At 46.5% G+C, this 18868-nt stretch overlaps 1 protein-coding gene across 2 annotated transcripts in view; it reads left to right on the forward strand.

Moving 5' to 3' along the window:
- LOC111159414 (suppression of tumorigenicity 5) overlaps window positions 1–18868 on the forward strand; it is a 120021-nt gene that overhangs the window by 67773 nt on the left and 33380 nt on the right. Inside the window, exons 3-4 of one of the 2 annotated variants that reach the window (XM_022521858.1) lie at window positions 196–300; window positions 17126–18370. In XM_022521858.1, the coding sequence (XP_022377566.1) occupies window positions 221–300; window positions 17126–18370 (1325 nt within the window). In that variant the 5' untranslated portion in view covers window positions 196–220. The remainder of the gene's footprint in view (window positions 1–195; window positions 301–17125; window positions 18371–18868) is intronic. The other variant, XM_022521859.1, reaches the window with a different exon arrangement.

An 18868-nucleotide genomic window follows, 5' to 3' on the forward strand; every position in this document is an offset into this window, starting at 1 on the left:
CTCATTGCCTAGACCAGATGAGGGATCCCTTGAGGCTCTTAAGCTATAACACATGGAATTAAATCTATGTGGGAAAGTGGTTCCTGCCACCCGCCACAGAAACCCTCTTAGCAGTTTTGGAGGTCATCTGGAAATGTTTGAGGCACTTTTGGCTGCCTGTGGAAACTTGGCTAATAGGCCTTGTCTTCTTTGCAGGGCTCTGGGTTTGCAGAGAGCAGAAATGACCATGACTGCCAACAAGAATTCCAGCATCACCCACGGAGCTGGAGGCACTAAGGCCCCTCGGGGGACTCTGAGCAGGTGAGTAGGGGAGCACTCTTGGGAGAATGGAGTTCACTGGAGGGTGGCATCAAGGGGCAGCCAAATGTCTTGGGTCCAAAATATAAATGCTTATCGTCATGACTCTGACACTTGTCCAGGTGAATGACCTGGGCCCAAGTTGTGCTGACTATGAAGCAAAAACCATCTCTAATATCTATGCCATTTTCTAGTTGTATAAGTGTCCATAGGAGAGAGCAAAGGGAACCTTTGCAGACTTTGATTTGTACTGTTGGAGGAGCCTAGAGCTCCAGGAACTGAGCCAGAAAGAAGCAGCTGACATTCTCCCAGCTATATCCTTTTCCTTAAGATGAGGACAGCTTGGGGCCTGTGCCTGAGCTAGGCTACACTGTAGTGAGGGATGTTGACCACACTGGGGATCGGGGTGGGGAGACAGTTATGCATGTTAGCACAAGTTGCAAGCAGAAGTCTAGGTTCTACAGGAATTTAGGCTGGACTGTAAACAAAGAAGCTTGGGGAATTTTAGTCAGTGTAAGCTATAATTCACTTTCTTGGTTTGGTCTTCTTCTTTATAAAGTGGAATGTAGAATTCTAGATAGAAAAACCACAGATTTTGAAATCATATACAGTTGGCTTCAAGTCCAAGCTCTAACTACTCCCCAGATAGTGAGATCTCAGGATATTTTCTTATGCCCTCCAAAATTTTAGATACTCATCTATGAAATAATAATACTAGTATGTACCTCACAGAGTTGCTGTGAGGATTAAATGAGATAATATATGTCAGTGCCTAGCATAGTTTCTGGCATAAAGCTTCTCAATAAATGTTAGCTCTGTTCCTATGATGGGATAAAAGCTTCCAGAGCTGGGAGATTGACATACAGCTCTCACCGGGGCTCCTCAAGTTTGGTTCAAGGCTGGATGCTAATGTCCTAGAATAACCTCCGGGCTCTTTTATTAAAGCCATGTACCTTTCCTAACCCCCTTGCTGAAGCTAAGGGGGATAAATTTGGCTTTGGGGACCTCAGCCTCTAGAATGGGTAGCTGTGAGGAGGATGCTCCGCTTAGGTTGGGGTAGGGCTAGTTACATTCTGGGTGTCCGGGCTGTGAATCGCCAGGTTTACACACTTCACAGCACTCACCATAGCACATACCCTCCCCAATGTCCATAACCCAGCCACCCTCTCCCTACCCTCCTACATCTGGCAACCCTCAGTTTGTTTTGTGAGATTAAGAGTCTCTTATGGTTTGTCTCCCTCCCAATCCCATCTTGCTTCATTTATTCTTTTCCTAACCCCCAAACCCCCCACATTGCATCTCCACTTCCTCATATCAGGGAGATCATATGACCGTTATCTTTCTCCGATTGACTTATTTTGCTAAGCATAATACCCTCTAGTCCATCCACATCGTTGCAAATGGCAAGATTTCATTTCTTTTGATGGTTGCATAGTATTCCATTGTATCTATATATACCATATCTTCTTTATCCATTCATCTGTTGGTGGACACCTAGGTTCTTTCCATAGTTTAATAGTCCAGTTTTGATTGTCAGGGTAGGTAGGAGGAGGAAATCTAAGCCTTTTCATTTGACCACCGAAGTTCTGTTCTTTGCTGGGTTTTGGTCTCTTGGAGCAGGTTTCCCTTTTTCATTGTTAATGAGGCAGCATGGGCATGTTTCTTCACCCTCAGCTGCCAGGTATACCCTCCCTACATAGGGTTCGCACCCCAGCTCAAAAGATTTGGTTGCATCCAGTCTTGGGAGTGGGAGGTGGGATTCTCCAAGCTCCCCTGGATTTCAGAGGCCAGGCATTATGATTTTGGTGTGGATGACCTAGAGTGAGAATAGAAGCAGTGTGGTGACTTGCAAATAAGAAATTGTTGTGTTTAAAGCTAATTCAGCCACCTAAATGGGGTGAACTTTGCTACGTGTTGCTCTTAGGAGATTTCACTTGTGCTATAAGGCCTGGCAGGCTGTAGGGGCATTTCTCAGAAGGCTCATCATGCCTGCTGATTTCCTTGACAGCTTCTTCACTGTGAAACTCCAGCATCCGGGTCACTGCCCCATGGAGGTACAGGCTATCAGTATTGTGTTTGGGAATATTGCTTCTGGATGTAGGTGTGAGAAACCTGGGTGCCTGTGAAAGTGTAGACTTCTTGGGGTCATGGACTTTGGTTGACTTCTTTTCTTCTCCCTTGAGCCTGGAACAAAGCCTGGTATGTGGAAGATGATAACTATTTATTGGCCAGTTGATTAGATGTCTGGGAGAAGAGCCTCTTGTAGCATAGCCTGCTGTGCTATTTGAGTCCTCTAGTACCTCTCTCATAGGTCTTACCAACTTCGGGCTCCCTTTCCATTCAGTTCCGAGGCTCTTAGAAAGGCAGAACTGAAAGGAACCTTAGAGTTCATTCAGTTGAACCCACTTGTTTTACAGATTGGGAAGCTGAGACCTAGACAAGGAGAGGCCCTCCCTCTAAACACAAAGCTAAAGGGAGAGAGAACTTAAGGCTAGCTGTCTTGGTCCTGTTGTTTTACTACACCACTCCATTCACCTCCCTCTAAACATTCCTGGGATCTTCCTGCTCAAAAACTGTTGTCAACTATGATATGGTCAAACTTGGCCTGGCTTTCGTAAGGTTTGTCTATTGCAAACCTTACCTTTCTGCAAGTTTAGCTGCAAGAGTTACTTCGTTCAAAGTGCTTTTCTTAACCACCCAGCGAAGAAGGATTTCCCTCCCCTCTGTATTCACTCTTGGAACCCTTGGTTTGGAGCGTCCAGATGGCACTTCTCATACAGTACCTCCTAGGGTGCATTTCATGGGGGTCTTATTTCCCCTACTCTGTTGGAACTCTTTGGAGGCCCAGTACATACTCTTTTGGAATGTTAGAGTTGGAGGGGTCTTGGAATTCATCCAGTTACTTGATGTTACATATGAGGAAGCTAAAACCCACATAGCTAATTGACTGTGGAACCATAATTTCAACTCATATGTGCAGGTTTTTGGGGTCCTACTGCTAAAGTGGGCACTGATCTGGGCTCACTGTCTTAGTGTTCAGGAAGAGGGTAAGATCTAGCAGATAGGGAAACTCTCCTGAGAGTGGTGGCCGTGGGTGCTTCAGAAAAGATGGTGCTTCAGAGCCTGTTCTGATGTGGCAGGCCACCTACCTCTCTGGAGGACCTGTGGCCTTAGCCCCCTGTTACCTGAGATGCTTCCTAGAATCTAACCGTGACATCAGTAAAATTTGCCTGGTTATTTATTGCTACGTAACAAACAGCCCTAAACTTAGTGGCTTAAAACCTTAACAATCACTTATTTTGCTCATGAATTGCAGTTTGGGTAGGGCTCATTAGGGAAAGCTTGTCTCTATTCCTTGCAACACTGGTGACTCAGTGGCTAGGGGCTAGAGTCATCTGAAGACTTGTTACTTACGTGTCTGTTGATGCTGGCAATCAGCTCGGACATCAGCTGGGGACCACCTACGTGTGGCCTCTGTGTTTGGTTACATACTTTTATAGCATGATGTCCAGGTTCCAAGAGTGAGCATCTCAAGAGAAGTAGGCAAAAATGCATGACATTTTAATGACCTAGCCACAGAAGTTGTGTGGTATCTTTTCTGTTTTACCCTGTTGTTTAAGGTGATAATGAAGGTCTGCCCAAGTTCAATGTAAAGAGCTCTGCACCCCAATTCCAATGTGGGGTGTGTGAGAGTGCTCCCCGAACCACTAGGCAATTCTCTGACACCAGTTGGATGTCCTACAATTCAACTCCATTCTGAGACTGTCTCAGTCCCACAGACTGCCCTTTGGCTCAGATGCCAGTCCCAAGCCCAGGTTGTTTCCTGTGCTTTTGACAGACTGGCTAAACATCAGAGGTTCCCATGACCCCCTCCTTGGGTTCATGAATTTCCTAGAGGGGTTCACAGAACTCAGAAAACCCATTTACTCACTAGATTACCATTTTATTACAAAGGATATTAATGGGTACAAATCAACAGCCAGATGAAGAGATATATAGGGCGAGATCTCAAAGAAAGGATTTTTTGTCCTGGGGAGCTTGGGCCTTGCATAGTGGCATGTGGCAGCATTCTGATTCACTAACCTGGAACTTCTCTGAACCCTGCCCTTTTGGGTTTTTATGGAGTTTTCAGTTGCATAGGCAATGATTGATGAAATCACTGGCCATTGGTGTCTGACTCAACCTCCAGCCAGTCTCCCCTTCCTGGAATTCTGGGGAGGGCGACAACTGAAAGTTCCAATCCTCTAATCACAAGGTTGGTTTTCCTGGCAAACAGCCCCCATGCTTAGGTGTAGTCCAGAAGTCACTTCATTAGCATGAAAGACACCTTGATCGCTGTCATCACTTAGGCAATTCCAAGGGTTTTAGGAGCTCTGTGCCAGAAATGGGACTAAGACCAATTCTATATTTCTTATTATAAATCACAACATCACACAAGTGGAGGGAAAATAATTCCCACCTGATGAGAGGAGTATCCACTTCACATTGTTAGAAGGGCATGTGAGATGGGGTAGGTCGTGGTCACTGTCTTTGGAAAACACAACCGGCCATAGTCTGCCCTCTGATCCCAAACTTCACGTCCTTCCCCAATGTGAAATACGCTCAATCTCTCCCCGAACTTCCCAAGTCTCATCTTGTTCATGGCATCAGCTCGAAGTCTAAGATCTCATCATGTGAGTCAAGTTCAGGTATAGATGAAACGCTTTGGGTGCAGTCCCTTTCTCTCATTGTGTGCAGTTCCTTGGGTACTATTTCTCTTGATGTGTAGACCTGTAAACTGAAGAGAGTATGTATCTGCCACCCAAGATACCCTGTTGGGACAGGCCCAGAATAACTGCTATAGATTGCCCTCTTCACAGAGAGGGAAACCGGAGACTGCGCAGCAGTTACCAACCCATTGTAATTCTCATACAGAGCGAGGCACAAGTGACTGGAAGCCTTCTTTAGGTCCTGGTTTTACTGCCTGGGAGGCATTTACCTTGTCTCTGGCTCCCCCCTCAGGGCTTTGAGTTCTGCCCTGACTCTGACTTCCTTTTCTATCAAAGGTAGCTCTTTCGTGTAGGTGAGTAGTTTTCTCTATCTGCTTCATGTCCATAATATTTCAGGTGTCCAGAGTCTTCCCTTCATTTTATACTGTCTCTGTGCTTTCCAGTACGAGCCAATATACTTCATTTAAAAACTTCGTGGGTTTCTTTTGAATCCCTTTATAACGCACTGTAGTCGACAGGAGGCCATGTACAGATCCCTTTACCGCGAGTCCCTTCCCGCGTTGGGTTCCCTGGGAGAGTGCTCTGGGACAGGGGTTCTCAAGAGTCTCTGAAGCCTTACCATTTACAGAGGATCTGCGAGGCCCACCCTTCAAATCATTAGAAGGCCTTTTGTCTGTCTGTCCCTGAGATTCTCTGAGGCAGTGCTTGAAACCATTTTGTTAGGTCTTGACAAAGGATTTTTTAAGATTAGACAAGGGTCTAGTCCTACTCTAGCTCTTTTTCAAAGAGGTTTATTGAGGGATAATTAAACTACAGTAAACTGAACCCTTTAAAGTGTATAGTCTGATCAGTTCACACACCCGCACGCACACGCACACACATAGTAAAACTCCCAGTACAATCTGGAAGCCATTTCTTAATTTGAGAATTCTTTACTGTCTAGAGAGACAGAAACAAGTGTTATTTTCTAACCCAGAAAGCCCTTTCTCATTTCTGTTTCCTTTCCGTGTTGCTTGAAAACGAAACAGTCCCTTTTCTGGCTCCTCTCTTCCGTCTTATACTGTAGGCAGCTAGACGTCGGATGGCACTCGCAGCGCTCTGCTCCAAGATACTTCAAGCTGGATCATCGAATTAGGTAGATTTCCCATTTTCCATATTGCTTTTGGGGACAGAATTACCAAAGTTTTCAACCTTTTTACGAGGGTCCCCTTCCCTCTAGCTTCTACTAACATTTCCTTACTTTCCCTTAACCCCTCTTGATAGCCTGTCACTCAGTCGCCAAGTCAGTGATTTAGGATTTTGTTTCAACAGCACTAAATTTCTAGGTACCAAAATCTGCTCCACGTATTGACTGCGACATAACTACTCCAGAATTTATGGTGTAAAACAACTATTTTATTATGCTCGCAGACTCTGTGGCTTAGGAATTCAGAGAACACTGCAGTGATGGCTGGTCCCTGCTCCATGATGTCGGGCACCTTGGCTGGAAGGACTTCAAGACGTAGGGTGACTCATTGACTAGGGGCAGGTGACACCTAGAGGTGTCTTGCCTCATGTCTGGGGGTTAATGTTGGCTATTTCTGGAACCTCAGCTAGGTCTATTAGAACACCTATATGTACCTTCTTTACGTGGCCTGGGCTTCCTCACAGGATGGGAGATAGGAAGTAGAAGCTGCTGGTTTCTTGAAGCTTGGGCCTGAAAATTGGCGCCGATTTATTTCAGTTATATTCTATTGGTCAAACAGTTGTAGAACCCAGATTCAAGGGAAGGAGTGCTTTTTATAGGAGACATGTCAAAGAATTAAGGGATCATGTTTTAAAACTATTGTAAGTATCTTTAGTATGGTTTCCTGGAGCTACATTTCTCTCCCTGTTGGCTTTGCACAATACCTGGTTCTGCTTTGTAAAGCAGTCCCATTTTTACTAGACTAGGGTTTTGGGGATATTCCTGTAAGGCATCATTTTTTACCTGCCTCAGGGATGGCTTCTGTCTTATTAATACTCTGTGTTCATTGCAGCTACTATTTAGAGGATTTGGAGTTCCTGATCCTCTTTGTGCTTCCCTAGAAATCAGTTGGTAGACAGATAGGGCTTTGGTAGATTCTTAGGTGTACTTTTGGAAGTGAAAAGGTGACTTAGTTTCTGCTCTGACCCTACCTACCATTCTACTTACTCTGACAAGCTATGGCTGACCTCAAGAGTCTCTGTAGATGGTGACCCATATGTAGTTCCTTGGAGGATGAGGCATCCTGGACCCTGTTGAGGGCTTCCAGTCTTTTGAGATGAGGTTGCTTTGGGAACAGGAAGGCAAACTTGTGTCACCCTGTCCTTTGGCTTTTTATCAGGACCATCCCAGAGTGGGATGTCAGTGGGAGTTACTGAGCTGAGCTCCTGCTTTGGCCTGGGGGGCAGGCGCCAGGGCTTGCTAATGGGACTCACAAAGCCTTCCTCTCCTTTCTCCTCCTCGGATGCCTCAGAGTATGGCCTTGAGGGAATACAGTGAGCACATCATCTCCAGAGTTGAGGCAGTCACTGTGTGGTGGGCGGATGCTGATGTCCACTGAGTCAACAAGGGCTCACCTTCATTGAACAGCCCTGTATTGGTGAATGGCCAACTCCAAGACTGTTTCACTGGGGAGCAGGCCAGACACCTGTTTAGTAGAGACTAAGCATACTGGAAGCTGGGCTCCATATAACCTTAATCTTCAGATCAAGGCTTGCTTCATGACATCCACAGTCCATCTTGTTACCTCCGGGGCTATTTCCTGGACTCACAGGAACCTTCTCCAGCTGGCCCCAACTTGGTCCTCTTCCTGACACCGACAACCCCAGAAGCCCTGACAGCAGAACATGATGAGTTCAAAACCTCTTGTCATCAAGGACTAAAGATAGGCTTCCCTCCCAGAGAGCTCTTGGGTGCACTTGGCAATATATGGGGCATCCCTCGGCATGAATGCTTAACACTGTGTTCCTCGAGAATGGCTCAGATCGCTAAGCGAAGGGTTGGGTTGTGTTCTTAGGAAACAATACCAGAGGGAAGGGCACATAGTTTGCATTTTAACTCCCACCTTCTGTCTATGTATACATATACTGCACATGTTTTTTCTGTAGATTTGTCTTTCTATACCCTTAGTTCATATTCTTTCCTATTCAGTTGTCTTACATATTTGTCTGAGTGTTTATGCTCCTCTGTTTCCTTTAAATTTCTCCCCAGCCTTTCTTCTTTCTTTCTCCTTTTATCTGTTTATCTTACTCCCTCTCCTGTAAATGTTGCTTTTGGCCAGTCACATGCTGCAATGTTGGCATCCATGCCTGTGCTGAGCAGCAGATCTGGCTGCCTGCTGACAAGGCGGTGACATGAGTGCCCAGTTTCACAGTGTCTGCCTCCCCAGGGACAGGCCTGAGGTTTTAGAATAAAGAGCAAAAGATGATCAGAGCCCAGGCTTAGGTGTCTTTTAGCTGTGCTGTATTTATTTTTATATTTCTTTTACCTTCCTGGAGGTATTGTGTTCAAGCACTTTTTAAATGTACATCATTTTAAGCCACACAGCTAATATGTAAGGATACTCAGAGCAAGTGTTTTTACTGTTCCATGGATAAAGAATTGGAGGTCAGAGAATTTAGATGACTTTTCCATGAGCACATCCAGAAAGTGAGGGAATCAGGACCAGAGGAAATCTGGGTCTTTAGACTCTTGGTCTGGTATATGATTTTTGCCTTTATGGGAGAGTGCTTTACAGCCGTGCTGGTCTTCACTAAGTGCTTTATGGTCTTCACTAAGTGCTTTATGTAACTTTTTGTGTTGTTCTTCAGGTCACATGTGACAAAGAGGGGGAAACAGGGAAGTCTGTGACTAATATCCTAGGTAGGCATAAAGAAACCTAGGTTTTAACTATTTATCTTTTATTTCCTCATTCAGTCATTCAATATAAATATTAAGTCCCACTAAATTCTAGGTGCAATGCAAAGAGTAAGGGATATCAAGATTAATAAGACACCATCACCACCTTCAACTAGGTCCACTCATCATCTATCTAGTAAGGGGTACAGGTGAGGAAACAGTGTAGTCCAATAACATGTTACAAGTACCATAACAGACATTTTTCCAGGTGCAGTGGAGGCATAAAAACTTGGCCATCTCCACCTAGATGAAGGGGGTAGGGTCAAGAGGGATTCCAGAGTGAAGCCACAGAGATATGTACGTGAACAAGCCAGCATCCTAGGCAAAGCAAACAATATGTGAAGGCCTAGAGGCATGAAAGGCGAGAAGTTTGATGCAAGTGGTTTTGGGATTGTATGTAGGAAAAGGCAGATGACAAAGTGAAAATAGGAATCAGATCATGAGGGACCTTGTCATCCATGCCAGTGAATTTGGATAGTGGGGAGTTTCAAGCATGAAGCGTTTGCATTTTAGAAAGATGTCAGAAGATGAGAGGACTGACTAGAACTAGGTTAAGATTGAAGGCAGAGAGAGAAATTAGATCATTTTAAGAGTCCTGGTGAAAGATCAGATCTGAACCAAGGGTAGTAATAACAGAGGAGATGAGGAGGAACTGGGGCATTATCCGAGAGATGTGAAGGTTATAGAATTGATAGGACTCAGTCATTAAGTACATCAGTGTGTTTCGGGAAGGAGCTCGGTACAGATGCTTGAAGGAGTAGGAAGCAAAGAACAAATCTGGACCTTTTCTCTCCTCTATGGAATGCACTGGAAAACATGAGGCAGTAAAAGCCACTGATGGAAGCATAGAGCAGCATAGGAATGAGACCATGTGAGAAGACATTCAGCCCAGGTGGGTGGGAATGAGAACAAAAGTGGTTCTGCTGTCTGAGGCCAACCCTTCTAGATGGGCATGGTATCCCCATCCCCTTTACTGCTTGTTTAAGGATATTATTCCGAGTTTGCTGTCTCTTATCCTGCATTGGCAGCTTTTCTCTGTCGTGGATCATTCCAGTCATCATTCAAATCATTCAAGCATACTGCATCATATCTCCCAGCTCAAGCTAGTCAACAAAATGCTTCTATTACACTACATTCGTTCTCTTCTACACACGTCTTCATTTCCTTCTTCTGCTTTTAGTAAAACCCTTTGAAAGAGATGCCCGCACTTTTTGTCTCCACTTCTCATTCCATTTTCTTGAATTCCTTCCAGTCAGGCTTTCCTTCCTACCTCTCCAAAATCTCTTTTCTCAAGATCATAGCATCCTCTGTATTGCTAAATCTAATAATCAGCTGTTTCTGTCTTCCTCTTACTCGATTGTTAGCAAATTTGACTCAGTTGATCACTCCGTTTTTTGGAGGTCTCCAGTACATCAGTCTTCATGATTTTCTTCCTTCCTTATTACATGCTCTTCTCGGTCAATCTTCTTCACCGGTTCTTCCTCCCTCTACATGACTTTGAAACACTGGAGTGCTCCAGTTCAGGCCTTGGGTTTCTGTAGCTACTGACTCCCTAGATGAGCTCTTATAGTCATATAGTTTTCTGTCTTTTATTATTGAAGTATGGTTGACAAACATGTTATGTCAGTTTCAGGTGTACAACATAGTGATTTGACAATTCTATACACTATGCAATGCTCACCACAGTGAGTAACCCTACAGTGTTATCACAATATTATTGACTATAGTCCCTATGCTGTACTTTTCATCTCTGTGACTTATTTTTTTTATAGCTGGACATTTGTACCTCCTAATCCCCTTCACCTGTTTTGCCCATCCCCCCACCTCCTTCCCTTTTGGTAGCTATCAGTTTGTTCTCTGTGTTTAAGGGTAAGGGTCTGTTTGGGTTTGTTTGTTTGTTTATTTTTTTGTTTTTAGATTCCACATATAAGTGTAATCATAGGGTATTTGTTTTTCTCTGTCTTATTTCATTTAACATAAGGCCCTTTAGTTCATCCGTATCATCGCAAATGACAAGATCTCATTCTTTTTTATGGCCGAGTAACATTTCATTGTATGTATATATGTGTGTGTGTGTGTGTGTGTGTGTGTATCATATCTTTGGCTAGCCATTCATCTACTGTTGAACGCTTAGGTTGCTTCCATAGTTTGGCTATTGTGAATAATGCTGCAATAAACATAGGAGTGCATATTTCCTTTTGTATTATTGCTTTCATTTTCATTGGGCAAATACCCGGTAGTAGAATTACTACATCAGATGGTATTTCTATTTTTAATCTTTTGAGGAACCTCCATACTGTTTCCCTAGTAGTTTCACCAATTTACATTCCCACCAAAAGTGCACAAGGGTTCCCTTTTCTCCATACGCTTGCCAATGCTTGTTATTTCTTGTCTTTTTGATACTAGCCATACTTAGTCATATAGTTTTAATATCCATATACTGCTGATGATTCCTAGATGAGGTTTATAACTCTAACTCCATTCTACCAGGTGCTCAGGCCAAAAACCTTGACATCATCCTTGACTTCTCTTTGTCTCTCATACCTTTTATCCAATTCATCAGCAAATCCTCTTGGTATAGCTCTCAAAATAGATTGTTCTCTTCTGCTCCCATTCTAATCCAAGCCATAATAATCTCTTGCTTGGTTTATTGCAGTGTCCTTTAGGTGATCTCCTTGTTGCCACGCTTGCATCCCTGCACTTCATTCTCTGCTGTGAAGTCAGAGCGTATCATTTTTCTGCTATAACACCCTTTCAAGAGCTTCCTTTCTGTCTCAGAGTAAAAGCCCAAGTGTTACTATTGATCCATAGGGTGTTCTGATGCATCTCTGACTAAGCTCCAGGCTTCTGCTCTCCTCACTCCACTCTGTCCACGTTGGGCTTTTTGCTGAGCCCAGAATACAGTAGGTAGGTAGTTGCCTCAAGCCTTTGCACCGTTGCTCCTTTTGCCTACAACATTTCTCCCCTGCATAAACTCATTGTTTACTTCCTTAAGACTATATTCACATTGTCCCCAGCAGAGGGGCCTTCCCTGATCTCCCTCACTGTGACTCTCTCTCTCCCTTTAGCCTTTTTTATTCTTCTTCATTGGCTCCATATCCATCTGTCAGTGCTGGTTTGTTTATTGTCTGTTTGCTCTAAACAAATAAAGCCACATTGCTTCCCTCCACCAGACTATAACCTATCAAGAGACTTCATCTAATTTAATCTCTGCTGATCCTTGATGCCTAAAATAGCTCCTGGTATATATTTGGATCAAGGCACCACCACTCATGTAGCTACAGTTTCCCATTGTCCAAGAGAGGGAGAGTTACCTTGCTTTCACTGCCAGCCTGCATTTGAGGAACTGGAAAATAGCTAGAGGAGACTGGCGTCTGTGAGGGAGGGAGCACCCCCTCCCATCTATGCCCAGGACATGCCACCTGCCATGGGAACACTGCCACAAAGAACCATGCATCCTCATCGCCAGTCCTCAAGCCTCCTTGTTTTCTGGGTTAACAGGTTGTTCCTGAGCCCTCCTTCCACTTGGGGCAAAGACTGATGGAAGCTTATTCTATTATTGGGATTACAGAACTAGCTCCATTTGCAGGGAGTGCCCTGAGGAGATTCTCAGGCCAGAGCTCCTAGTAGGAGAGAGAATGAGATCGAAACAACAAGACCATGGAAGCCGCTCTTTGGGGAAGTGGAGGAGAGAGGCGTGGGGAAGGAAGGTTCAGGGCAGTGGTTCTGCACTGGGATAGGGCAGATCAATTATACACGCAGCTGACCTTTCCTCCCTGCATCATTTTGCTATTAGAACATATTATTACTTCTCACGTCTCTGTGCATTTACTGGGCAGTCCCTCTTCTGGTTTGCCCTGGAGTCTTTCATGTAGCCAAGTTTGGTTGAGTCCCCATGACCTCTCTCATGTGCCAGATTCACGATGGGGCTGGCTATTGGCTTCGGGGACCTCGGTTGCGCTCCACATGGCCTCTCATTCTCTGAAAGACCAGCTTGGCTTCCTAATATGACAGTCTCAGGGTAGCATTCCAGGTACGCGAAGGCGGATTCTGCAAGGCCTCCTGAGGCCTCACGTTCGGGACTCAGCTTAATTTCTACTCCATTCTGCTTAGCGAAATAAGTTAATCGGAGAAAGACAACTATCATATGATCTCCCTGATATGAGGAAGTGGAGATGCAACATGGGGGGTTTGAAGGGTAGGAAAAGAGTAAATGAAACTAGATGGGGTCGGGAGGGAGACAAACCATAACAGACTCTTAATCTCACAAAACAAACTGAGGGGTGCCGGGTGGGAGTGGGGGAGGGAGAGGATGGTTGGGTTGTGGACATTGGGGAGGGTATGTGCTATGGTGAGTGCTGTGAAGTGTGTAAACCTGGTGATTCACAGACCTGTACCCCTGGGGCTAATAATACATTATATGTTAATAAGAAAAATTTCTACTCCATTTTGTTGGTCAAAGCAAATCACAAGGTCAACCTAGTTTTAAGGGGCAGAAAAATAGAATCCACCTTTTGATAGCATGAGCTGCAAAGGATTTATGGCCAGTTTAAATTTACTCTCTTCCTCTTTCACTCCAGATGTTTAGAATCCAAGGACAAAGGTAAGCTCTTTGAAAAAGTTTGCCAAGTGATTATTCAGAATAGCAAGCCCCTTGTTAGTTTAGTAATTATCAAGCTAAGACTGAGTACTATGTGTTAGCCACTGAGTTCAACACTTGATGTGTGTTGTCTCTATTCCTTACAGTAACCCCCTGAGATGTGTGTTCTTTTAACCTCCATTTTACAGATCAGGACACTAAGATTTAAAGACATAAGTTATTTGCTCAAGTTATTTGCTCACATAACTCATTAGTAGCTACTCTGAAACATGAACCCTAAGGCTTTATAATGTTCTTACCCTCTGTTGAGAACAACTGGCCTAGCATAACCTGGTGAAAAACTTAATACTAATGATAATTAACAGTCATAGTGAGTTACAGTGTATGATATCAGTTCACATCCATAGTCTCATTTGCCCATTATGACAGCCCTGTGATATTGTCAGAACAGTTTTAAGGAGTTGAAACTGGAAGCTCAGAGCGAGTGAGTGGCTTTGCTTATAGTAAATGCCTAAAAAGGTAGAAGCAGAACCTTGGAGACATAGCAATGAGTAGTTCTGTCAAGTGAAATCTCATGAGGGCAAGGCCTTATCTCTCTTGTTTACGAATTTATCCCTAGGACCTTGGAGTGAGTGAGTGCTGCCTTCTCTGGGCTGAACCTGGGGATGACTAGGCTCCACGTCAGCGTGGGCAGGCCCCTTCTCCCATCCCGAGCTGCTAGAACACACTGGGCCTGGCCTGTGTGGGGAGGCTGTGCAAGGAGCCCCTGTAGCTCTGCCCCAAACAACAGTGACACGAAGACCAGCACCTTTAAAGGGAAGGGCCAGTCTCTTCTCTATCTGATCCTTCCTGAGAGGAGAGAAACTAAACTTTAGTTAAAGCAGGCTAGGTTTTTGGGCACCTGGGTGATTCAGGCAGTTAAGTGTCTGCTTTCGGCTCAGGTCATGATCCCAGGGTTCTGGGATCGAGTCCCACTTTGGGCTCCTTGCTCAGCAGGGAGCCTGCTTCTCCCTCTCCCTCTGCTGCTCCCCCTGCTTGTGCTCTCTCTTTCTCTTTGTGTCAAATTAAAAAAAAAAAAAACTCTCATAAAAAAGAAAAAAAAGGCAGGCTAGGTATTTAGGGTTTGAGAGAATTTCTTACCTTGTGGACGTTTTTCCATGCTGGAACTACTAAGGGAAATTAGGGAGTCATGTTCTAAAACCATGCTGGAGTTGGACAGACCAGAGATCCTTACCATATTTCTTTTCATGTGGAGCCATGCTGTCCACACCTCCCCACCCACCCCATAAACACAGTGGCTTCAGGGCCTGGTGAATACCTTACCTTGAATTGAGGAAACTCATCCCTAGGGGAGCATATATCAAAAAGTGAGGAGAGATGAGGCACATTCAGGAGGCTTCCTGAGAGATTCTGAGTGTCGTTAGATGCCTGTCCTCTCCCACTAGAGTTTAAGCTTCATGAGGACATGAATTTTTGTCTCATTTATTCTTATGCCCGGCACCTAGAACAGGGCCTGGGGGATAGTAGGTGCTCATTAAGTATTTGTTGAAGGAATAAACACATGTTCAGGTTGTTTTCTATTAAAGTCATCTTCTCCCACATCCAAATGAGAATAATAGAAACATAGAGTCCTTTGTGGAGTCCAGACACCGCTGGCGTACAGGGCTGGACCGATGATGACCTTTGGCATCCACGGTTCTGTGAAATAAATGAGGGACTTAAGGCCTCCCTCGACTGTGAGTAGGTTGGGAGCTCCCAAGGCTCAAGCCTGGCGCATTGCCCTGCTGCTGCCTACCCCGGGGAATGCTGAGGCTTATTCTTTTCACACGTCCTTGCTGTGCCGACTCTCTTTGGTCATTGGCTTGGCTGGGCACTGCATTTCTCTCATCTGTGCCCATGTACACGTGGGATGGCTCTTGTTTGACTTGCCCTTTTAAAAACAACTTAAGCATGTTGAGGTTTCCTGTCGATCGGGGGCAGCCAGAGGCTATGACCCAACAGGGAATTGTTGGCCAATCCCTGACTCACCCAACCTCCGGTTTTCTGTGTGTGAGCAAGCAGTGACAGCAGGCTGGCTCGAGGGCAGCTGGCTGCCTTCCTGTGGATGGCATGGCCCTCTGGAGCCTATGAGGCTCCCTGTCCAGCTTTAAGGGCCATGCCTGCGGGTCAGGTGGGCCTTCCTAGCATGCGGCATTGGCTGTCTTTGAACTAAAAGAAGATGCCTGCTGTCTTTGAACTAAAACTGTTTGAGAAGAGGGCCAAAAGTTGACAGTGATTACCCTAACAGACAACTAGAAAAGTGTACTGAAAGAAAAGCCTGCTCAGGTTCTCGTCATTAAGCTCACCTTTACCTTTTCCTTTATTTGTCCTCCATTCACTGAGCACCTTCCAGATACTGAGGACGTGTCCTTCCACCTGGAAGAAATCACGGACTGGTAGGGAAGAGGTCTAGAGGTCTCGAGGGGGAAGACGTCCCTGATACTTAGAAATGCTATGTTTGAGACAGGGCTGTGCGTGGTGCCCTGAGGGTTTCTGCTGCGTTGTGTCTGGGAGCCTTGGCAGTTCACAAAGATGGCAGAGGCCACTGCTTCCTCTTGAGCGGGGCAGCGTAGTGTTCTATAGCTTCCTGTCCTGGCTTCCCGCCTCACCAGCTGAGGGACCTTGGCTGAGATATTTAGTTTCCCTGTGCCTCTGTGGTTTTCCCTTGTAAAGTGGAGATAATAATAAACAATAATAATTGTGTAGGGTTTTTGTGAAGACTAAATGAGTTTACTAATATGTGTAAAACCAGTTAGTTAGAACTCTTCCCCCTATTGGCTAAGAGCTACCAGTGGATTTAATGCTGAGGAGCAGCAGGTGCTTGTCTGAAGCGGTGCTACCGCTGAGGAGTTGGCCTCCCCTCCCCACCAGCATCCTTGTTAACGGCGCAGAGAGGACCCTTTCTGGAGGGACCCTGCTGATGCTTCTGAGACCTTCAGGGATCTGAATTCTGCCGAGGGGCAGCATGCTGTGCTGGTAACAGAAGTCTCAGGAGATGGGTTTATTAAGGAGACAGAGCGAAGGGCTCGGGGGTATACTTGGGGTACTTCAGGAAGCAGCATGCAGGAGATGCTCTCCTGAGAACCGAGCACCAGCATTTCTTCCTGGTGCCACGTTCAGCTGGTCCATGTTGGTAGGTTGAAATCAGCCATGGTGGGAATATTTATACTACGGAGCTTGGCCAGTGTTACAGATCTGTGCTTTCTCTTCAGAGGGCTGATGGCTAAACATTTCTACAGCATGGCCCTGGCCTTAGGGTTCTCTGGAGGCCTATGTAGCTTCTTGGGATCCTCTCCCCTGACCTAGAGCTGGCCTCTATTCCAGACGGCACTCAGGGCCTCTGGGATCGAACTGGATAGAGAGACCCCTTGAGTTTGGCCTGCTGTGGATAAGCAGCGCTCCTTTCCTTGAGGACGGCTTTGCCAGGTATACTTGAAAAGAGCACTTCGGGCTTGGGTGCCCTGCAGGAAAGAGATACTGAGCGCTCCAAAAATGAAATGCCATGCCTCTCGTTGTCAGGCCACTCACTGCCATTTTCTCTTCTTTTCCTTTTTCTGTTTTTGTTTTTGTTGCTTTTAGGTCTCAGTCTGTCTCTCCACCTCCAGTTCTCTCCCCACCAAGGAGTCCCATCTACCCGCTCAGTGATAGTGAAACGTCAGCCTGCAGGTACCCGAGCCGCTCCAGCTCCCGGCTGCTCCTCAAGGACTGGCACCCCCGTGATCTTTCACCCCCAAATCCTCAAGCTCCCTCCCCAGGCACTTCACCACCCGTCTGTCCCCTCAAGGCCACCAACTTCAGTTATTCAGACCGAAGCCCTTCAGTGTGCAAGAGAGAGTACCAGAAGGAGAACGTCCAAGGGGAAGGCCAGGATGTAGAGGGAGTAGCTGCTTGCCTCCCTCTTGCCCAGAGCACCCCGTCCTTAGGGCCAACAGCTGGCCCACGGAGCTTCTTTTTGAACCGCACTGGCAGCCGTGCCCACAGCTTGGGCATCCGAGAGAAGATTTCAGCATGGGAGGGGCGCCGAGAGGCTTCGCCCAGGATGAGCGTGTGCGGGGAGAAGCGGGAGGGCTCTGGGGGCGAGTGGGCGCTCAGTGAGGGCTGTCCCAGCGTGGCGCCATCCCCCTGCAGCTCAGAAAAAGCCTTCGATTTCAAGGGCCTCCGGAGGATGAGCAGGACCTTCTCAGAGTGCTCCTACCCTGAGACCGAGGAGGAGGGAGAGGCGCTCCCTGTCCGGGACTCTTTCTATCGGCCGGAGAGACGGGCAGGCCGGAGTGAGCCCAGCACCTTCCTCAGGGGGCATGGCAGCAGGAGAGAGAGCTCAGCAGTGCTGAGTCGGATCCAGAAAATTGAACAGGCCCTGAAGGAGCAGCCAGGCCGGGGACTCCCCCAGCTCCCCAGCAGCTGCTATAGTGTAGACCGAGGGAGAAGGAAGACTGGGACCTTGGGCACATTGGAGGAACCGACAGGGAGCACGAGTGTGAGCACTGGCAGCCGGGCAGGAGGAGTGGCTGGAATTGGGGGGGAGGCAGGCCCACCCCTGGAGAGGGAAGGCAGTGACTCCACTAAGCCAGGGACCCCTGGAAATAGCCCGAGCTCCCAGCTGCTACCATCAAAGAGCTCCCCTGATCCCGCTGTGAACCCTGTTCCCAAACCCAAGCGCACCTTTGAATATGAGGCTGACAAGAACCCCAAGAGTAAGCCAAGCAATGGTCTACCTCCTTCGCCCACACCTGCTGCTCCACCCCCCCTGCCCTCTACCCCCGCCCCACCAGTCACCCGGAGACCCAAGAAGGACATGCGTGGTCACCGCAAATCCCAGAGCAGGTAACAATTGCTGTTCCAGTGTCTTTAACGGCTGGGCACAGTGACTTTCTTTTCGATGGAAGTTTCAAAAACAGACTGTAATTGTGGGTCACAGTCAGTAGTCCTTCCTTGGTCCTGGAGCAGTGAATCATCGTCAGGTGGTAACAGGAGTTAGGTGGAAAGGAATTTGCTCTGCTCTTGCTGGGATAAGGATCCATAAATGTGAGGGGGGCGGGGGTGGAGGGTGGGCGAAAGTGGTTCTTCCAAATGTTGCCTGCTGAAGATGTGGGCTAGATTTGGACTTTGGGGGAGAGTTGGGCTGTGTCTTGAGCCCTGTCAGAACTTCCTTGGTGCCTGTGGGAGGGGTAGGGCCACCTTCCTTGTGGATAAAATGGGCAGTCCCTTGAAGACTAGCGGTAGGATCTTAGCCTCATGACCACCTGAAACGCCAGCGCTAGAAACTTACTTCTTTGAGGAAAGCATCATTTGAATACTGCATGTTGTCCTTAACACGGGAGT

This window comes from Enhydra lutris, unplaced genomic scaffold, assembly GCF_002288905.1.
Source record: "Enhydra lutris kenyoni isolate GAN:26980312 unplaced genomic scaffold, ASM228890v2 scaffoldscaffold68, whole genome shotgun sequence".
NCBI classification, from domain to species: domain Eukaryota; kingdom Metazoa; phylum Chordata; class Mammalia; order Carnivora; family Mustelidae; genus Enhydra; species Enhydra lutris.